Here is a 20,622-nt window from a genome sequence, read left to right on the forward strand (position 1 = left end):
TGATTCCTTAGGGTTTTCTCTGTATAAGACCATGTCATCTGAAAATAGAGATAATTTTACTTCTTCCTTGCCAATCCGGATACCCTTTATTTCTTCGTCTAGCCTAATTGCTCCGGCTAGGACCCCTAGCACAATGTTGAATAAGAGCGGTGATAAAGGGCATCCTTGTCTGGTTCCCGTTCTGAAGGGAAATGCTTTCAGGCTCTCTCCATTTACAATGATGGTGGCTGTTGGCTTTGTATAGATGCCCTTTATTATGTTGAGGAATTTTCCTTCAATTCCTATTTTGCTGAGAGTTTTTATCATGAATGGTTGTTGGACTTTGTCAAATACCTTTTCTGCATCAATTGATAAGATCATGTGGTTTTTGTTTTTTGTTTTATTTATATGGTGGGTTACATTAATGTTTTTCCTGATATTGAACCAACGTTGCATACCTGGTATAAATCCCACTTGGTCGTGCTGGATTATTTTTTTGATATGTTGTTGAATTCTATTGGCTAGAATTTTGTTGAGGATTTTTGCATCTATGTTCATGAGAGATATGTTGTTGTTCGGTGCCGTCGAGTCAGTTCCAACTCATAGCAACCCTATTCGCGACAAAACGAAACACTGCTCTGTCCCGCACCATCCTTTCAATCGTTGCTATGCTTGAGCACATCGTTGCAGCCACTGTGTCAATCCACCTTGTTGAGGGTATTCCTCTTTTCTGCTGACCCTGTACTCTGCCAACCATGATGTCTTTCTCCAGGGACTCATCCCTCCTGACAACATGTCCAAAGTATGTAAGACGCAGTCTCGCCATCGTTGCCTCTAAAGAGCATTCCGGCCACACTTCCTCCAAGACAGATTTGTTCGTTCTTTTGGCAGTCCATGGTATATTCAATATTCTTCACCAACACTACAATTCAAAGGCATCAACCCTTCTTCGGTCTTCTTTATTCACTGTCCAGCTTTCACATGCATGTGATGTGACTGAAAATACCATGCCCTGGGTCAGGCGCACCTTAGCCTTCAGGGTGACATCTTCGCTCTTCAACACTTTGAAGAGGTCCTTTGCAGCAGATTTTCCCAGTGCAGTGTGTCTTTTGATTTCTTGACTGCTGCTTCCACGGCTGTTGATTGTGGATCCAAGAAAAATGAAATCCTTGACATGTTCAGTCTTTTCTCCATTTATCATGATGTTGCTCCTTGGTCCAGTTGTGAGGATTTTTGCTTTCTTTATGTTGAGGTGTAATCCATACCGAAGGCTGTGATCTTTGATCTTCATTAGTAAGTGCTTCAAGTCCTTATCACTTTCAGCAAGCGAGGTTGTGTCATCTGCATAATGCAGGTTGTTAATGAGTCTTCCTCCAATCCTGATGCCCCGTTCTTCTTCATATAGTCCAGCTTCTCGTATTATTTGTTCAGTATACAGACTAAATAGATATGGTGAAAGAATACAACCCTGACGCACACCTTTCCTGACTTTAAACCAATCAGTATCCCCTTGTTCTGTCCAAACAACTGCCTCTTGATCTATGTAAAGGTTCCTCATGAACACAATTAAGTGTTCTGGAATTCCCGTTCTTCGCAGTGTTATCCATAGTTTGTTATGATCCACACAGTCGAATGCCTTTGCATAGTCAATAAAACACAGATAAATATCCTTCTGGTATTCTCTGCTTTCAGCCAGGATCCATCTGACATTAGCAATGATATCCCTCGTTCCACATCCTCTTCTGAAACCAGCCTGAATTTCTGGCAGTTCCCTGTCGATATACTGCTGCAGCTGTTTTTTAATGACCTTCAGCAAAATTTTGCTTGAGTGTGATATTAATGATGTTGTTCTGTAATTTCCACATTCAGTTGGATCACCTTTCTTGAGAATAGGGATAAATATGGATCTCTTCCAGTCGGTTGGCCAGGAAGCTGTCTTCCATATTTCTTGGAATAGATGAGTGAACACCTCCAGCGCTGCATCTGTTTGTTGAAACATCTCAATAGGTATTCCATCAATTCCTGAAGCCTTGTTTTTTGCCAATGCCTTCAGAGAAGTTTGGACTTCTTCCTTCAGTACCATTGATTCCTGATCATATGCCATCTCTTGAAATGTTGAATATGGACTAATTCTTTTTGGTATAATGACTCTGTGTATTCCTTCCATCTTCTTTTGATGCTTCCTGCATCGTTTAATATTTTCCCTCATGGAATCCTTCACTATTGCAACTCGAGGCTTGAATTTTTCTTTAGTTCTTTCAGATCGAGAAATGTCGAGCGTGTTCTTCCCTTTTGGTTTTCCATCTCCAGCTCTTTGCACATGTCATTATAATACTTTACTTTGTCTTCTTGAGACGCCCTTTGAAATCTTCTGTTCAGTTATTTTACTTCATCGATTCTTCTTTTGCTTTAGCTGCTCAACGCTCGAGAGCACGTTTCAGAGCTTCCTCTGACATCCATCTTGGTCTTTGCTTTCTTTCCTGTCTTTTCAGTGACCTCTTTGTTTCTTCATGGATGATGTCCTTGATGTCATTCCACAACTCATCTGGTCTTCAGTCACTAGTGTTCAGTGCATCAAATCTATTCTTCAGAAGGTCTCTAAATTCAGGTGGGATATACACTAGGTCGTATTTTGGCTCTCATGGACTTGCTATGATTTTCTTCAGTTTCAGCTTGAATTCGCATATCAGCAATTGATGGTCTGTTCCACAGTCGGCCCCTGGCCTTGTTCTGGCTGATGATATCAAGCTTTTCCATAGTCTCTTTCAACAGAAGTAGTCAATTTGATTTCCGTGTGTTCCATCCGGCGAGGTCCATGTGTATAGTCGCCGTTCATGTTAGTGAAAAGAAGGTATTTCCAATGAAGAAGTCGTTGGTCTTGCAAAATTCTGTCATTCAATCTCCATCATTGTTTTTATCACCAAGGCCATATTTTCCAACTACTGATCCCTCTTCTTTGTTTCCAGCTTTCGCAATCCAATCACCAGTAATTATCAATGCATCTTGATTGCGTGTTTGATCAATTTCAGACTGCAGCAGCTGATAAAAATCTTCTATTTCTTCATCTTTGGCCCTAGCGGTTGGTGCAAAACTTTGAATAATAGTCGTATTAACTGGTCTTCCTTGTAGGTGTATGGATATTATCCTATCACTGACAGCGTTGTACTTCAGGATAGATCTTGAAACATTCTTTTTGACAATGAATGCAACACCATTCCCCTTCGGGTTCTCATTTCCAGCATAGTAGACTATATGATTTTCCAATTCAAAATGGCCAATGCCAGTCCATTTCAGCTCCCTAATGCCTAGGATATCGATGTTTATGCATTCCATTTTATTTTTGACAATTTCCAATTTTCCTAGGTTCATACATTGTACATTCCAAGTTCCAATTATTAATGGATGTTTGCAGCTGTTTCTTCTCATTTTGAGTCGTGCCACAACAGCAAATGAAGGTCTTGAAAGCTTTACTCCATCCACATCATTAAGGTTGACTCTACTTTGAGGAGGCGCTCTTCCCCAGTCATCTTTTGAGTGCCTTCCAACAGTGGGGGGCTCGTCTTCCAGCACTATATCAGACAATGTTCCACTGCTATTCATAAGGTTTTCACTGGCTAATGCTTTTCAGGAGTAGACTGCCGGTCCTTCTTCCTAGTCTGTCTTAGTCTGGAAGGTCAGCTGAAACCTGTCCTCCTTGGGTGACCCTGCTGGTATCTGAATACTGGTGGCATAGCTTCCAGCATTACAGCAATACACAAGCCCCCACAGTATGATAAACTGACAGACACATGAGGGCATGAGGGATATAGGTCTGTAATTTTCTTTTTTGTGGTGTCTTTACCTGGTTTTGGTAAAAGGGATATACTGGCTTCATAGAATGAGTTAGGTAGTATTCTGTCATTTTCTATGCTTTGAAATACCTTTAGTAGTAGTGGCGTTAACTCTTCTCTGAAAGTTTGGTAGAACTCTGCAGTGAAGTCGTCCGGGCCAGGGCTTTTTTTTGTTGGGAGTTTTTTGATTACCTTTTCAATCTCTTTTTTTGTTATGGGTCTATTTAGTTGTTCTACTTCTGATTGTGTTACTTTAGGTAGGGAGTTTTTTTCTAGGAATTCATCCATTTCTTCTAGGTTTGCAAATTTGTTAGAGTACAATTTTGCATAAGAATCTGATATGATTCTTTTAATTTCAGTTGGGTCTGTTGTGATATGGCCCATCTCATTTCTAATTTGGGTTATTTGTTTCCTTTCCTGTGTTTCTTTAGTCAGTCTGGCCAATGGCTCATCAATTTTGTTAATTTTTTCAAAGAACCAGCTTTTGGCTTTGTTAATTCTTTCAATTGTTTTTCTGTTCTCTAATTCATTTAGTTCAGCTCTAATTTTTATGAATTTTTTTCTTCTGGTGCCTGATGGATTCTTTTGTTGCTCACTTTCTGTTTGTTCGAGTTGTAGGGACAGTTCTCTGATTTTGGCTCTTTCTTCTTTATGTATGTGTGCATTTACCGATATAAATTGACCTCTGAGCACTGCTTTTGCTGTGTCCCAGAGGTTTTGATAGGAAGTGTTTTCATTCTCGTTGCATTCTATGAATTTCTTTATTCCGTCCTTAATGTGTTCTATAGCCCAGTCTTTTTTGAGCAGGGTATTGTTCAGTTCCCAAGTGTTGGATTTCTTTTCCCTGATTTTTCTGTTATTGACTTCCACTTTTATGGCCTTGTGGTCTGAGAAGATGCTTTGTAATATTTTGATGTTTTGGATTCTGCAAAGGTTTGTTTTATGACCTAATATGTGGTCTATTCTAGAGAATGTTCCATGTGCGCTAGAAAAAAAAGTATACTTTGCAGCTGTTGGATGGAGTGTTCTGTATAAGTCTGAGGTCAAGTTGGTTGATTGTAGCAATTAGGTCTTCCGTGTCTCTATTGAGCTTCTTACTGGATGTCCTGTCCTTCTCCGAAACAGGTGTGCTGAAGTCTCCTACTATAATTGTGGAGGTGTCTATCTCACTTTTCAGATCTGTTAAAGTTTGTTTCATGTATCTTGCAGCCCTGTCATTGGGTGCATAAATATTTAATATGGTTATATCTTCCGGGTCAATTGTCCCTTTAATCATTATGTAGTGTACTTCTTTATCCTTTGTGATAGATTTAACTTTAAAGTCTATTTTGTCAGAAATTAATGTTGCTACTTCTGCTCTTTTTTGCTTGTTGTTTGCTTGATATATTTTTTTCCTTCCTTTGAGTTTTAATTTGTTTGTGGCTCTAAGTCTAAGGTGTGTCTCTTGTAGGCAGCATACAGACGGATCATGTTTCTTTATCCAGTCTGAGATTCTCTGTCTATTGGTGCATTTAGTCCATTTACATTCAGCATAATTATAGATAAGTATGTGTTTAGTGCTGTCATTTTGATGCCTTTTTGCGTGTGTTGTTGACAATTTCATTTTTCCACTCACTTTTTTGTGCTGAGACGTTTTTCTTTGTAAATTGTGTGTTCCTCATTTTCATAGGAGTTGAATTTATGTTTGCTGAGTCGTTGTGTTTTTCTTGGTTTTTATTTTGAGTTATGGGGTTGTTATACCTCTTTGTGGTTACCTTAATATTTACTGCTATTTTTCTGAGTAAAAACCTAACTTGTGTCATCCTATATCGCCTTGTTTTCTTCTCCATATGGCAGTTCTATGCCTCCTGTATTTAGTCCCTCTTTTTGATTATTGTTATGTTTTACATATTGACTTCAACGATTCCCTGTTTTGAGCATTTTTTTTTCAATTAATCTTAATTTGTTTTTATGATTTCCCTATTTAAGTTGATATGAGGATGTTCTGTTCTGTAACCTTGTGTTGTGCTTGTATCTGATATTATTGATTTTCTGACCAATTTCCTTTAGTATGTCTTGTAGCTTTGGTTTGGTTTTTGCAAATTCTCTAAGCTTGTGTTTATCTGTAAATGTTTTAATTTCACCTTCATATTTTAGAGAGAGTTTTGCTGGATATATGATCCTTGGCTGGAAGTTTTTCTCCTTCCCTCCTCTATATATGTCATCCTATTGCCTTCTTGACTGCATGGTTTCTGCTGAGTAGTCTGAACTTATTGATTCTCCTTTGTAGGAGACCTTTCTTTTATCCCTGGCTACTTCTAAAATTTTCTCTTTATCTTTGGTATTGGCAAGTTTGATGATAATATGTCTTGGTGATTTTCTTTTTGGATCAATCTTAAATAGGGTTCAATGAACATCTTGGATAGATATCCTTTTGTCTTTCATGATGTCAGGGAAGTTTTCTGCCAACAGATCTTCAACTATTCTCTGTGTAATTTCTGTTATCCTTCCCTGTTCTGGGACTCCAATCACACACAAGTTATTCTTCTTGATGGAGTCCCACATGATTCTTAGGGTTTCTTCATTTTTTTTAATTCTTTTTTCTGATTTTTATTCAACTATATTGGTGTCAATTGCCTTATCCTCCAGCTCCCCCACTCTGCATTCCAATTGCTCAATTCTGCTCCTCTGACTTCTTATTGAGTTGTCTAATTCTGTAATTTTACTGTTAGTCTTTTGGATTTCTGAATGCTGTCCCTCTATGGATTCTTGCAGCTTATTAATTTTTCCACTATGTTCTTGAATAATCTTTTTGATTTCTTCAACTGCTTTATCAGTGTGTTCCTTGTCTTTTCGTGTAGATTGCCTGATTTCATTTCTGAGGTCATCCCTGATGTCTTGAAGCATTCTGTATATTAGTTTTTTATATTCTGCATCTTGCAATTCCAGGATTGTATCTTCATTTGGGAAAGATTTTGATTCTTTAATTTGGGGAGTTGTAGAAGCAATCGTGGTCTGCCTCTTTATGTGGTTTGATATTGACTGCTCTCTCTGAGCCATCTATAATATATTGTAATGATTTATTTTATATTTTCTCACTGAGTCTTATCTTGTTTTGTTTTGTTTCAGTATACCCAGATGAGCTACTAAATTGTGCTGTCTTGATTGTTGTAGCCTTTGAATCACTTATGTCCTATTACCAGGTTGTTTGGGCTGTTACCAGATATATAAGGCTAAGAGTCCATTCACTATTCTTGAATAGAATCAGCTTAGGTATTCTGATTTTGGGTCACCAAGTGTGTGGTGTAGACTGTCACCTATTAACCTAGAGAAGTAGTGGTGATAGTTGTGTGCACCAGATTCTAGTAGCAGCAGGGGGTCACACTCCGGGGGGGGGCAGGATGCTGACAACCTTCCCCTATGTGCCAGTGAGGTAGGTGTGTCTCTATTCCTAAAGCACTTTGGTGGGTGGGCTCTGCAGCTGTACCTTAGGCACCCAATGCTTGTACCTCTAAAGATTGGTAGGTGTCAGTATCCTCAGACCCCTTTGGCAGGTGGCTAGGTGGTTTGGGTGGAGCTTCAGCCCTCAGTTCCTGTTGTGGATCAGTGAGGGCTCTGTTTAATAGGTAGAGGTATCAGACCTGGAAAACTTGTGTTTCCAGTTATCCTCTAAAACAATTACAGTCAGATCTCTATCAGAATTGCCTTTGCATTATAATAGCCATCTTGTTCCCTGTAGGGATGAAAGCCAAAGACTGTGGATCTCATATGCTTGCCTGGAGCAGGTTCTGTATTTTTTTTCCAGCTTAGGCAAGTCAGGGAAGGATTTTTCATCCCTGTTAGTAGCTGCTTCTCTCAGGCCAGGAGGATGAGTTAGGAAAAAGAAAACCACAGAGCGCTTCACTCCCTGGCCCAGGAAATTCCAGTGTTAATAAAGCCACCTGGGGCAGGGAGCGGGGGGATCAGATAGATAGGAGAGAGTAGCACCCGGCAATATAGACAAAGTTACTTATCTTGCTTGGTGGTGACTGTTTTATCTGAGATTCCTGAGCTGGGGACTGTAGCCTGTGTGCACTGGCTGGGTCGAGATTACCCCAGAGGGTTAGTCCCGAGTTCCGTGCTTGTACTGTCTCAGAAGCCCTGGTCAACTCCTGCGCTCCCAGTCCAAAGCCCAGTACCAAGGCTCCCCGGCTAGGATGCCGCACTCCAGGCTACAAAACAAGTCGCTGCCTCCCGGTGACTTCTCCTCCTGTCAGCTGCACCATTGTGCTGCCTGCATGCACTGGCTGGGCTTCCTCCGAGGTCACTTCAGGGGACTAGGGCTGCATCCCATGCTTGCGCCATCTCAGGAAGCTGTGCTCAGCTCCCCTGTGCCCAGCCCAAAGCCCGGCGCCAAGGTTTTCTGGCTGGGACGCTGGCTCCAGGCTCCAAAAACTGTTGCTGCTTCCCCGTGGTTGCTCATTCTCTTGTTAGCTGCATCGGTGTGCAGCCTGCTTGCGCTGGCTGAGTCTTTACCGAGGTTACCCTAGGGAGCTAGGGATTAGGGCTGTGTCCTGTTCTTGCCCTGTCTCAGTAAGCCGCAATCACCCCCGCCACTCAGCACCAGGGAACTGTGAGGGCTCAAGGCTGTGGAACGGGATGCGGGTTCCAGAAGCGGTCACTGCTTCAGGGCACGGCTTTTTGCCCCCCGTCACTCAGGTCAACTCTTTAGATCTGTGTTTGATGGTCAGGGTTTGTAGATTGTCATGTGTGTGATCAATTCACTTGTTTTTCCGAGTCTTTGTTGCAAGAGGGATCCGGTAGCTTCTACCTAGTCAGCCATCTTGGCCCTGCCTCAATATTTGTCCTTTTGTGATTGACTTGTTTAGCTCAGCATAATACCCTCCAGATTCATCCATATTGTCAGATGTTTGGTGGACTCACCATTGTTGTTTATCGTTGCACAATATTCTATTGTATGTATGTACCGTAATTTTTTTATCCATTCATCTGCTGATGGGCACTTAGGTTGTTTTCATCTTTTTGCTATTGTGAATAATGCCACGATGAACATGGGTGCACATATGTCTATTCATGTGACAGCTCTTATTTCTCTAGGACCTCTTTGTAGGAGTGGGATTGCCAGATCGTATGCTATTTCTAATTTGAGCTTTTTAAAGAGGCACCATATTATTTTCCGTAGTGGATGCTCCATTTTTCATTCCCACCAGCAGTGCATGAGTTCCAATCTCCCCGAAACCTCTCCAACATTTGTTATTTCCTTTCTTTTTCATTAGTGCCAGTAATATCAATCCTACCCAAAGTGATCTACAGATATAATGCAATCCTGATCCAAATACCAACAACATTCTTTAACGAAATGGTTAAACTAATTACCAACTTTATATGGAAAGGAACGAGGCCCTGGATAAGCAGAGTATTATTGGAGAAAAAGAACAAAGTAGGTGTCTTCATCTTACATTGATCTTAGAACCTACTATACAGCCATGGTAGTAAAAATAGCCTGGTAATGGTACAATAACAGACACGTAGACCCATGGAACAGAATCAAGAACCCAGCTGTAAATCCATCCACCTATGGTCAGCTGATCTTTGGAAAGGACCAAAGTCAATTAAATGGGGGGAAAGACAGTCTTTTTAACAAGTAGTGCTGGTAAAACTAGATGTTCATCTGTAAAAGATTGAAACAGAAGCCATACCTCACACCTTGCACAAAAACTAACTGAAAATGAACCAAAGACCTAAATATAAAACCTAAAACTATGAAGACCATGAAAGACAAAATAGAGACGACAACACTAGGGGCCCTAATACATGGTATAAATGCAATACAAACCATAACTAACATGCACAAACACCAGAAGATAAAGTAGATAACGGGGAACTACTAAAAATTAGCAGTTAATGCTCATCAGATGACTTCACCAAAAGATTAAAAAGAGAACCTACAGATTGGGGAAAAAAAATTGGCTATGACATATCTGACAAAGGTCTAATCTCTAAAATCTGTAGAATACTTCAACACCTCAACAACGAAAAGACAAATAATCCAATTAAAAAATGGGCTAAGGATATGAACAGATGCTTCACCAAAGAAGACATTTAGGCAGCTAACAGACACATGAGGAAATGCTTGTGATCATTAGCCATTAGAGGAATGCAAATCGAAACTACAATGACATACCATCTCATCCCATTACTGGCACTAATCAAATTATTAGTGTTCTTAATAACAGTTTAGATTTTATTTGATAGCTTCATAGTAAATTGTCTTTGACATTTCATAGGAAGGTGCTTTTTTGTTTGTTTTTTTGTTTCTTGTGTACAGGCAAAATTTGCCCTTTTGAAAATGACCTACATGATGTAATTTAATTCTCACAACAATAAATTAGATATTATCATCAGCTTAACACATTGGGAGACAGGGGAGGAATTCAAGAGTTTAAATGACTAGCCCCAGTTCACACAACTGCTGAATGGCAGAGCTGGGCCTCAGACACAAGTCTTCTGAGGGCAAGAACAAAGCTATGTTTGAGAGCATTACTTAGTACAAATACCAATAGGGTATATCACCTTCTTTTACTCTGTTAAACCAAAAAGTTATTGGAATTTTTTTTATCCTGCCCAATCTGTGCCCTAATGGTTTATTTAAATTTGAAATTTATTTTTGGTGGCAACCTAGGTTACTAAGTACTTGCTACTATTTTAACTATTAAATACATGGCCTTTTAGTTTCCTGTATGCTAAGTATTGAATCTCCAGATTTAAGTGAAGAAAGTCACTTGTTACACAGCCAAGCCACGGTTTGAACCCAATTCTGCCTGACTTCTACATGCTCCTAACCCCTAGGCTTTATTACTTGATATGTTGTGAAGACCATTAGATTTTACTTTAAGAATAGTACTGAGTTTCCATTTTTTAAGTCAAATATTACTCTCTCCTGCATAATTCATAGGTTTAGTCTGAGTATTGAAAGCAATAATGTATGTAAAGGAGATTGTAAAATTGTAAATAACCATAAATAGGCAGCTTACTATTAACGTGATTAATCTCTTTCAATGAGAAAGGAATAGTGCCCTAACCCTCTGTCACCTCCAGGGTGTTTGTTTAGTGCCTGGTATAGACAAGCTTCCTGCACCTAATATGAAAATTCAGAACACTATGTCAGACCTCTGGGGGAGACGATAAAGTCACAACGGGAAGTTTATGGCCCACCTCAAATTGTGCTGCACAGGGGGCACCTATTCAACTCCTGCATCATGCTGGTCCAGCTGAGAATCTAGGGACCCCTATTTAAAACAGCCCACTACAAGGATAGTCACACTTACAGAAATAATTAATGGTGACAATGATCCTTATAATGGGACCTGATGCCCTACTGTGAAGAAAGATAAACCAGCCTTCACCATAAAGAACTTACAAATTATACTAAGCAAACATGTTAACACCTATTAAGAGTCATAATCAGAGCTGTTACACAAACAATTAAGAGATGTTATATAAAACACACGGTTTAGGAATAGCAGCTACACGTTTGGAGTTTTAAAAGGAACCATTTACCTTTGAGATGGCGATAAAGTCATCAGTGGAGTGCAAAGGTCAGGCAACAACAGGGCATCCTTCTGCACAGTTCCATTTTCTAAACATCAAGTCCCAGGGAAAAAATCTCTGGCTCCCAAAGGTGTACTTGCATCTAGATTGATTTCTTATCTTATTACAATTTAATCAGAAAATTAGTCTTGTCTCTTCAAATGTGACTTCTTATTACTGGCTTTTTTAAGGGCCATGGAAATGTTGATATAATCTAATAGTGAAAATGAAGAAGAAATTTGTTTAGAAGAAATTCGTTTGTTTAGAAGACAACCTTTCAGGTTAAGGTGAGACTCACTCCTAATGGTGTGTGTTTAAAACCTTGCTATTCTAAGCGTGTCCAATAACATCAGCATCACCTGGGAGCTTGCAGGAATGCAGGACCTTGGGCCCCGCTCCAACCTGCAGAATCAGAATCTGCATGTTAATAAGATCTGCAGATTATTTGTATGTATATGAAAATTTCAGAACAAAATATCCATGTGCAAATTTCCTACCATCAGGCAGTCTACCAGGATAATTAATACGTTTAATCTTATTGAAAAGTAGAAATTAAATTACTCACTTCAGGGAGGTACATAAATAGTGTGGCATTTGCCAAACCATTAAGCATATCTCAAGCAGCCACTTCTAGAACCTGAGTTCAAGGGTGGCTTCCAGGGATTCCAACATAGCACACTACCCCAGACAGTACTCAGTTGCCATCTTGTAGTGTCTCTACCCTGTTCCGGTTTTGTGTCTACTTTATGTATAAAAATGAGTGGCCATCAAGTCAGCTTTGACTCATGGTGACCTTGTGTATGACAGTAGGGTTCTGTAAGGGTTTTAAATAGCTGATTTTTCAGAAATAGACCACTAGACCTTTTTTCCAAGCCACCTCTGAGTGGACTGAAACCTCCAACCTTTCAGTTAGCAGCTGAGCCCATTAACCATTTGTACCACCCAGGGACTCCCCATCATGTACGGCCCCCAATTATGTGAAACACTAACACTATAGGATAAAAAGGGTAGGAGACAATGAGAGATAAGGAATACTAGCCTTAAGCCCAACCATGTTCTTTCATGTTTAAAATATACCAAGTCCACATTTTTGATCACTGCTTGGCTGAGTCTACCATATACAAATTGCACCATGTTGTGAGTTAAAAGAATTAGTGGCTTTTGAGTCTTCTCACTAGAAAAAGCTGGGATGACTAGGATTAATCTTTCTCATTTATACCTTGCAAAGTACTTCTAGGTTCCTTTTAGCAGCAGGTTTTCACAACAGTCATGAACATCCCATAAAGGGCATGACATGATGTGATTTTCAAAATATGATCTGCTATGTTAATTAAAAAAAAAAAAAAGCTATTTTAAGTCTATAGCAAAAGTATACTGATAAGCATATACTATAAAAAATAGAATCTCACAGTGAACAAAGGAGATTAAGTAAAGCATCAGTTGACTTTTACAGTTAAAAAAAAATATCCTGGGGGGGAAACTATACTGATGTTCTTTAAAATTGTCCTGAAAAAAAAAAAAACCCAGCAACCCTAAGGAAGTTATAACAGGCCTAATTAACGCTCAAATTGTTCCTTCTGAGAAACAGATTTTTTATGTAATGTAAATGGGCTTCATAGGAAATGTTCTGGTTCATATTTAGTAGTTATTCCATGCTTTCCTACAGATTATTAACATATTGTGCTTCAAAATAGGAAATAAAGTTTTTTGTGTTTCTGCTTTTGGTTTTTGCTTTGCATTCATAGGGTCACTATGAGTCGGAATCGACTCAAAAGAAAGAAGTTTGCTTTTGGTCTTGGCTTGTTGTTTTTGTTCTTGTACTACACAGGTGGAAAGGTAAGTAAAACATGAGAAAATTGACAATATTTTGATTAGCAATATGTATTTTTAAAACAATAGTTACATTTGGGTTGAAGACAATTTAATCAATTTTAAACAAATGTGTTTGACTTATGGAATGGTTGAAGGAAAATGTAATTTAAGTTAAAACAGTTTGTACTTTATCAATATCTGTATCTAGTCATATTAGTCTGCATGATCATGAATTGTGGCGCTACGACTTTCTAACCGTGTGACATGGGCCATTTAACTTCTCTAAAACTGTTTCTCACCTGTCAAATAGGTCTAAAAATAAAGCCTACATCTTGGGTTATTCTGAGAATTAAATGAGATAATATACCATATTTTTAAGCAAATAATGCATGCCTTCTTCCTTTATTTGCCAACTGCTCCCTCCCCCCAATGAGGTATTTTCATAAGCACCACTATGCCAATTTGTTTTGCATGTTGTTGTAAAAAAATGAGTGTAGTGAGTTTAGGAAAATACCTCAGGGGGTGGGAAGGCAGAAGTGGGGGCGGGGAGGATTGGCATAGTGCAGCCTAAGAAAACACCTCCTCCTCGGGGAAGGAGCGGTTGGCAAACAGATGTAGAACATGTAAAAAATAAATCAGCATAGCATGCTTAAGAAAATACCTCTCAGGGGGATGGAGCGGATGGTAAACAAACATAGAAGGCACATGTTATTTATACAAAAATATGGTATTTTAAAAGTGTTTAACAGAGTGCCTGGCCCTTAATAAGGGTTCAAATCATGTTAGATATTAGATTGCTTTGTTTTATCACTCTATCATTCATTCTGCCAGTTTTGACAGAAATTTAATGTAGAGTAATCATTCTATCATATTCTGAAATGTAAAATGTCCATATCTCTCTAAAACATAGCTAAATTCATCCTTTAAAAAATATAGTACACCAATATTCTCTGCATTTTTTGCAACGGCCAAAAGGTGGGAACAATACAAATGTCCATTAGCAGATGAATGGATAAACAAAACATGAAATATCCATACAATGGAATATTGTTCAGCCATAAAGGGAAATGAAGTTCTGATATATGCTATAATATGGATGAACCTTGGAAATATTATGCCTAGGGAGATAATCCAGACACGTAGTGTATGATCCCCCTGGTATGAAATGTCTAGAATAGGCAAATTCATAGAAACAGAAAGTAGACTGTTGATTATAATGTGCTGGAGGAGAGCAGTAAGTAAGGAGTTTTTGCTTAATGGGTATAGATAGAGTTTATGTTTGGGGAGATTAAAAGAGTTTTGGAACCCAGTTATGTGATGATTGTACAACATTGTGAATATGCGTAATGCTACTGAGTAGTACACTTCAAATGGTTAAAATGGTGAATTTTATGTTAAATATATTTTACCACAATAAAAAATTTTTAAATAAAATGAAACATAAAGCCCTCCTACCTATACCCTTGGTTCTCCTGTTCCACTCGCTGGAGCCATACTACTTGCAAGAGTAGTCGGTCTGTCTGCATATCTTAAGTTCCTAGTTCTTCCATCTCCCAACCCTCATAGTGCAGAGCCTCTTCCCTGTAAATGAAAAACTGCTAGTGTCTTTCTTGTTGCTAAATTCAATGATCACTTTTCAGCTGTGATGTTACTGACCTTTCTTCAACAATTTACATCTTCCTTGATATTCTTCGGCAGATGAGGCTGAAAAGGCAGGCGTGGGTAAATGATGGCTGAGTTAACTGAATGAACATTGCTCCAGCCACAGCTTGGCCTCCAGAGCCAAATCTCATCTGCTTAGTATCTCCATGACCTTCTTCCTTAGTCTTCCTTTTAAATGCTGGTGTTCCCAGAATTCCACGCTTGGTTCTTTTATGCACACACATGATGGAATCCATTATTGTGGAATCTACTACCACTTCTTGCTGGAAAATCCTAGAGACGTATATCTTCCATCTTTTCTCTCTCTCTCTTTCTCTATCAACTTCCCGTTCCCCTCTCAGTAACCTTAGTGTGTCTTCAGTAAATTCTCTCAACCAATACTTACATTCAGCAACAACTAGATACCAGGTAATATGCTAGACAAGAGAATTACAACAAAATTTATTTACTCAAAAGGCCTTAAGAGACCTGGAAATAGCATCTGATTCATCATCCTATTTTTAGTTGTTTCCTTCATTTTCATTCACTTGTGATATTTTTTTCTTTATTGGCTGCCATTTATTGGTGCCTGATTACCAGGCACTCTGATATATGCTAGGTATTCAATGTCTTGGGAAATGTGATAGAAATTATTTTTGCTTTGCTTAGTATTATTTGTCTGGTTTGTTGCTCCTTTGAATGAATTTAGAAAGTAGGTGGGGAGGAATGCTGAATTCCATATTGTAAATTTTGAATTTGAAGTGATGTTGGGCCATCTAGGTGAAGGTGTCCTACTGGCAGTTGTACATGTGGCTCTGCAGTCTGCATCTGGTAACAAGGCTGAAGAGTGTATTTGAAAGTACTCAACATAGAAATGCTTATCTAAATCCAAATTCATGAAGGTTTACCTCAAGTCTGAACTATAATTGCAGAACCCCAAGTATATTTTTATTGGAAGAATCCTAAATTCCCTGATTCAACCTTTCTTAGCTGTAGAAATGAACTTCTATTTTCTGACACATGTTCATTCAAATTTAAAAATATCTTCTACCAAAAAACCAAACCCATTGCTGTTGAGTTGATTCCAACTCACAGCAACCCTATGAGACAGATTAGAACTCCCCCATAGGGCTTCCAAGGAGCAGCTAGTGAATTCAAACTGCCAACCTTTTGGTTAGCAGCCTGAGCCCTTAACCACTGCTCCACCAAAGCCCCATATCTTCTACAGTGTCTCTGAATTATCCATTCATTCGAAAATATTTATTGAGGGCAGAATCCATGACAAACCCTATGCTTGTCATTGAAGATAATGTGTGGCCAAGGTAAATACAGGTTCTACCCTCCTGGAGCGTCAGTCTAATTGGGGAGAGACTGTTAATCAAATAATCATAAATAACTATAATTAAAAGATGATATGTGTAAAAGGCCTTCTAGGCAGCAAAAAGACCCTAAGATAAGGAAAAAAAAACTTGTCAAATTTAAGGAAAAGAAGAAAGACGTGGGTGCTGGAGCACAGTGAACAAAAAGTTAAAAACAGCAGATGAGGCCGAAAAGGCAGGCAGGGGTAAATGATGGTTGAGTTAACTGAATGAACATCACTTTGCCCCAGCTTGGCCTCGAGAGCCAAGAACTACCATCAGGCAGCACGTCCCAAAAGAGAGAAAATGAGAGCATTAAAACGCCCTTTCTTGTGTTATGCTGAGTGTGACTCCTTGATAATTCAGCCTACTGGATCTCATTTTTAAAAGCACTATTGAGGTATAATTGACATACGATAAAGTAAACATATTTAAAGCGTACAACTTGATAACTTTTAACATATGCATACACCTATGAGACTGTCATCACATCAAATTAATGAAAATATCCATTGCCCCCAAAAGTTTCCCCGTACCTCACGCCCCACCACCCTTATTTTTAGGCAGTGATTGATCTGCCATGCCTAGAGCAAGGTCTGGCATCTAAAACATTTGATGAATAAACGTAAAGAGAATCCAGTTGGAGAATTAGCTCTTGGACTTATGTTTGTTTGGTGGGTCCATCTTTTCTAGGTATGCAGTGCTATTCAGAATCAGGATTTCACTGTAATCGGTGACTACTGCACTGGCCTCAAAGCCCTTCTTTATCTGAAAAGCATTGAAGAACTGCAAGACTGGGATGGGCAGAGTCCAGCCACTGTGCGTCACCAGAAAGGGAAGCCAGTTCCACAGATTGCTGAACTCACCGGGAAGGTATGTGCTCACCTCTCCTGTGTTATCCCTGAGAACTGTATCCTGGGTCAGTTTTTATATCCAGGTACTGTTTGCACTCTCTAACGGAGGGAACAGTGCAGGTGACTGTGATTTCTACAGTAGAATCATTCCAAAGGAGGCTTGATTACAGCTATATGGTGGGTCTGCGAGTTATATTTTTATAAAACCAATATAACACAAAGTCATAAAAAAGAGATTAAAGTTTGTAAAGAACCTCCAAATGCTTGCTTACTATGGTGATGACGGGCATTCTTTTTGGTGAGAGGCTGGAGATTTCTTATTCTCTAACAGATTCTGGAACTTACAACATTGCCCTTCTATTTTCAAGACAATCAAATCACTGGAGTCCTGAATAATATGAGGATGTTCTTAAAATTAACTTCTAATCAGTATCTTTTGTAACTGCTTCTGCTATGTGGTTAAACCTGGGCTCAAAATGTTATGTCCCAACTTTCTCACTAACTGCTATTTTCGGAGAAACATATACTACATTTACATTTTGTAAAATACAGTGATTTTAGCAACCTTTTTCTAAAACAACATTCAGCATTTTGCCTTTGTATTTCCTTTGTGTTATTCTAAATAGACAACCATTGTCAGAAGACATTTCTAAGTCGTGAACGATGAGAGGGAAAAATTACAATTCTTAGTCTTTTCACCTTGTCACCACATCAATAATTAACTTAAAAAAAAAAAAGAGAGAAGCAGTATAAAAAGGTTCTTTAAGGAAGCATTTAATAATTCAAATGAATCTTAACTTGAAACAGGCCACAGGAAAAAGAATGGAAAACAAAAACCCTGGGTATTCTTCCTTGGATGGCTTAGGGACTCGGAAAAAAAGAAGAGAAACATCGTCTACCTGACTTTCATTTGGCTGGTTTTCATGGAAAATATCACTCTCCCTTTACCAGCAATCGAAGTAAAGTCTTCTTGAAGAATAATGCATATGATTGCAGGTCCAGTAATGAAAAACGAAGGGGAGAAAAAAGTAAAACCTTTCAGTGTGGGTTCCAGGAAAATATGATGAATGACTCCATGAGTGGCAATCAAACAGAAAGGCTGGGTGACATTAATATTTATAATATTGTAATTAGCAAGACTGTGCCTAAGCAGCATTATTAGTCTAACTAATCATATTACCATAAACTGAGTCTGCAGTATCTAGACAGTGAGTGTTCTTGCCTTTATCAATGACTATCAATATTCAAAGGTTTTTTCATAATTCAAAAAAATTCACAAAGGACTTTACATTCTTTCCATGTAAATATCTCAAGGACGTTGTTTCTGACGTGATAGTTTATGACCATCTATAAAGGCATTGTCTCAAATTTGGAAGGTTGTCATGCGAGCTGAAATGTAAGTAGCTGCACTGCACTGTGTCATTTTGTCTTTAAAGGACTTGCACACTTATTTCTCAAAACTTACATATTCAAATAAAAGATGGATACACTTGTGTCAATGACATAAATGGAAATGATTTTCAGAGAGTTTGAATTTGGATTCAGACTTTCTTTCCTTTGTTCGGTGCGGCAAGCCCAGCCTTCATCATAACCATAAGTGTAATTATCAGCATTATCATTTGAAAAAAAAAAAATTCTGCCTTTGTGATTATATTAGTGATTCATTTCTCAACACTAAGTTCAGGAACCAGCAGATGGTCAGGTAATAGATTTGTGCTCCTGGATCCTCTAGTGCTGGCTGACATGACTAAAACAATAGATGAATATCCCCTTCAGGATATTATCCCTAATAGTGAATCTAAGTACTCTGGATCCAAGGTACAGGTGGCTTCCTAATTGTTCCTTCTTAGTGTCGCTGTTTTGTGTGCATGTGTGTGGTGTGTGTGTGTGTGTATTTGAAAACAACTCATATTATGTTCTCATTAGCTAAAGAATAGGATGCTTCTCTTTACAGTATTTTTGTGCTATGTGGAAAACAGGAGAAGATGTACTCTCTTTTTATAAAGACTCTAGAAGTGCTGGGTTCTTTACATAGGACAGATTTGTTTGGAAAGGACAAGTGTTACTCAGCCTTTCACTCATAGTTCAGGGTAAAATAAATTAGAGCAGATATTTAGAAGAAATCAAGTACAATGCAGTGTTTCAAAATGGTGGAGAGAAAATTAAATTTTGGAGATGGAAACAAGGATTTGGTCAAGTTATTCACTTAATCTTTTAAGTAATAGTGTATTTAATATATTCTCCCTATACTTTGTCAAATAAAAAAGGAGCCCTGGTGGTATAATGGTTAAGCGGTTGACTGCTAACTGAAAGGTCAGCAGTTCGAATCCACCATCTTGCTCTGCAGGAGAAAAGACCTGGCAATCTGCTCACGTAAAGATTATAACCTAGGAAACCCTATGGGGCAGTTCTATTGTGTCCTGTAAGGTCACTGTGAGTCAGAATAGGCTTGACGGCACACAGCAGCAACAACGTATGCTTACCTCACTTATTAATTGATTAAACTTCCCAAGCAGTATTTCTTTAGGTGGCTTCAGAAGGAAAAGAAATTGAACATTTGTAGTTTGTTACGGTCTGATATTTGCAAGTAAATCTGTGCCCTTTAAGAGTGAGAGCAAATCCCATGGGAAGAGCAAATACCAGCTTTGTCACACCACAGAGCTGTTGATCTTGAATTATTGATACTCAAGAAGTGGGTGAAGAACCATGTGGCATGCTTGTGAAAAATGTAGATTCCTCACGCCTCATCCCCAGAGACCCTGATTCAATGGGTCAGAGGTGGGTCCAGGAATCTGCATTTTTGCCTCACGATCTGATACAGCAATCCAGAGACCATACTGCTAAAAGGAATGAAGAAAGGAACCACAGGAGAAAAGTCAGAGGATGAGAAATTTGCAATGAGCAGAATGTAAATTCATCTTAATGTAGATCTAGCAATGATTTCAGGCTGGAAGAAAAATTAAAAAAATCAGAGAGGCAGGGAAAGAAATCCAGGGAAGCATCACACTGGGTTCTGAGTAGCCAGAGTTTGAAAATACCCATTGAGGAGCCAGGGTCAGGGAATTAGTGCACCAGATGAATCAAAGCCATATAAGCAAGAACAGTAATAACAGACTTTGTTATCAAACACATTATATTCAGAGTCAGTGCAGATAGTCAACAATGAGGAAACCTGTGAGGATGAAGAAGCAGAAGGGTATTCAATGTATCATCAGAAAGGAAGATCCTCAACAGCAAAACAAGCTGTTATTTTAAAACTCAGTTACCTAAATTCTTTCTTCCTCCTGATGAGAACCTAGTATATCAACATGAAGTGAAATGCAGACATATGGAAGACAGCACAGCAGTTACTAGCAGACTTAGAAGAGTAAGACTGCCGGGTTTATGTGATACTTCATCACTTACTACTAGCCTAACCTGGACAAATTACTTAATCTCTCTAAACCTGTTTCTAAAACTGTAAAATAAAGATAATCAGAATACAGGTCCACAATCCCTCATCAGCAATTCTGAAATCTAAGAAGCACTGAAACCGAATGTTTCCACATAATTCATTTGGCAACAAACCTGGCTTGAACT

General features: G+C 38.7%; 1 protein-coding gene across 4 annotated transcripts in view; it reads left to right on the top strand.

The window, feature by feature from the left end:
• Positions 1-20,622, top strand: part of DPYD (dihydropyrimidine dehydrogenase) — a 981,230-nt gene that overhangs the window by 826,403 nt on the left and 134,205 nt on the right. For all 4 annotated transcript variants that reach the window (XM_049875731.1, XM_049875734.1, XM_049875732.1 and 1 more), the window contains one exon: positions 16,883-17,062. In XM_049875731.1, coding sequence (XP_049731688.1) covers positions 16,883-17,062 — 180 coding nt within the window. The remainder of the gene's footprint in view (positions 1-16,882; positions 17,063-20,622) is intronic.

This window comes from Elephas maximus, chromosome 3 (assembly GCF_024166365.1).
Source record: "Elephas maximus indicus isolate mEleMax1 chromosome 3, mEleMax1 primary haplotype, whole genome shotgun sequence".
Classification (NCBI taxonomy): domain Eukaryota; kingdom Metazoa; phylum Chordata; class Mammalia; order Proboscidea; family Elephantidae; genus Elephas; species Elephas maximus.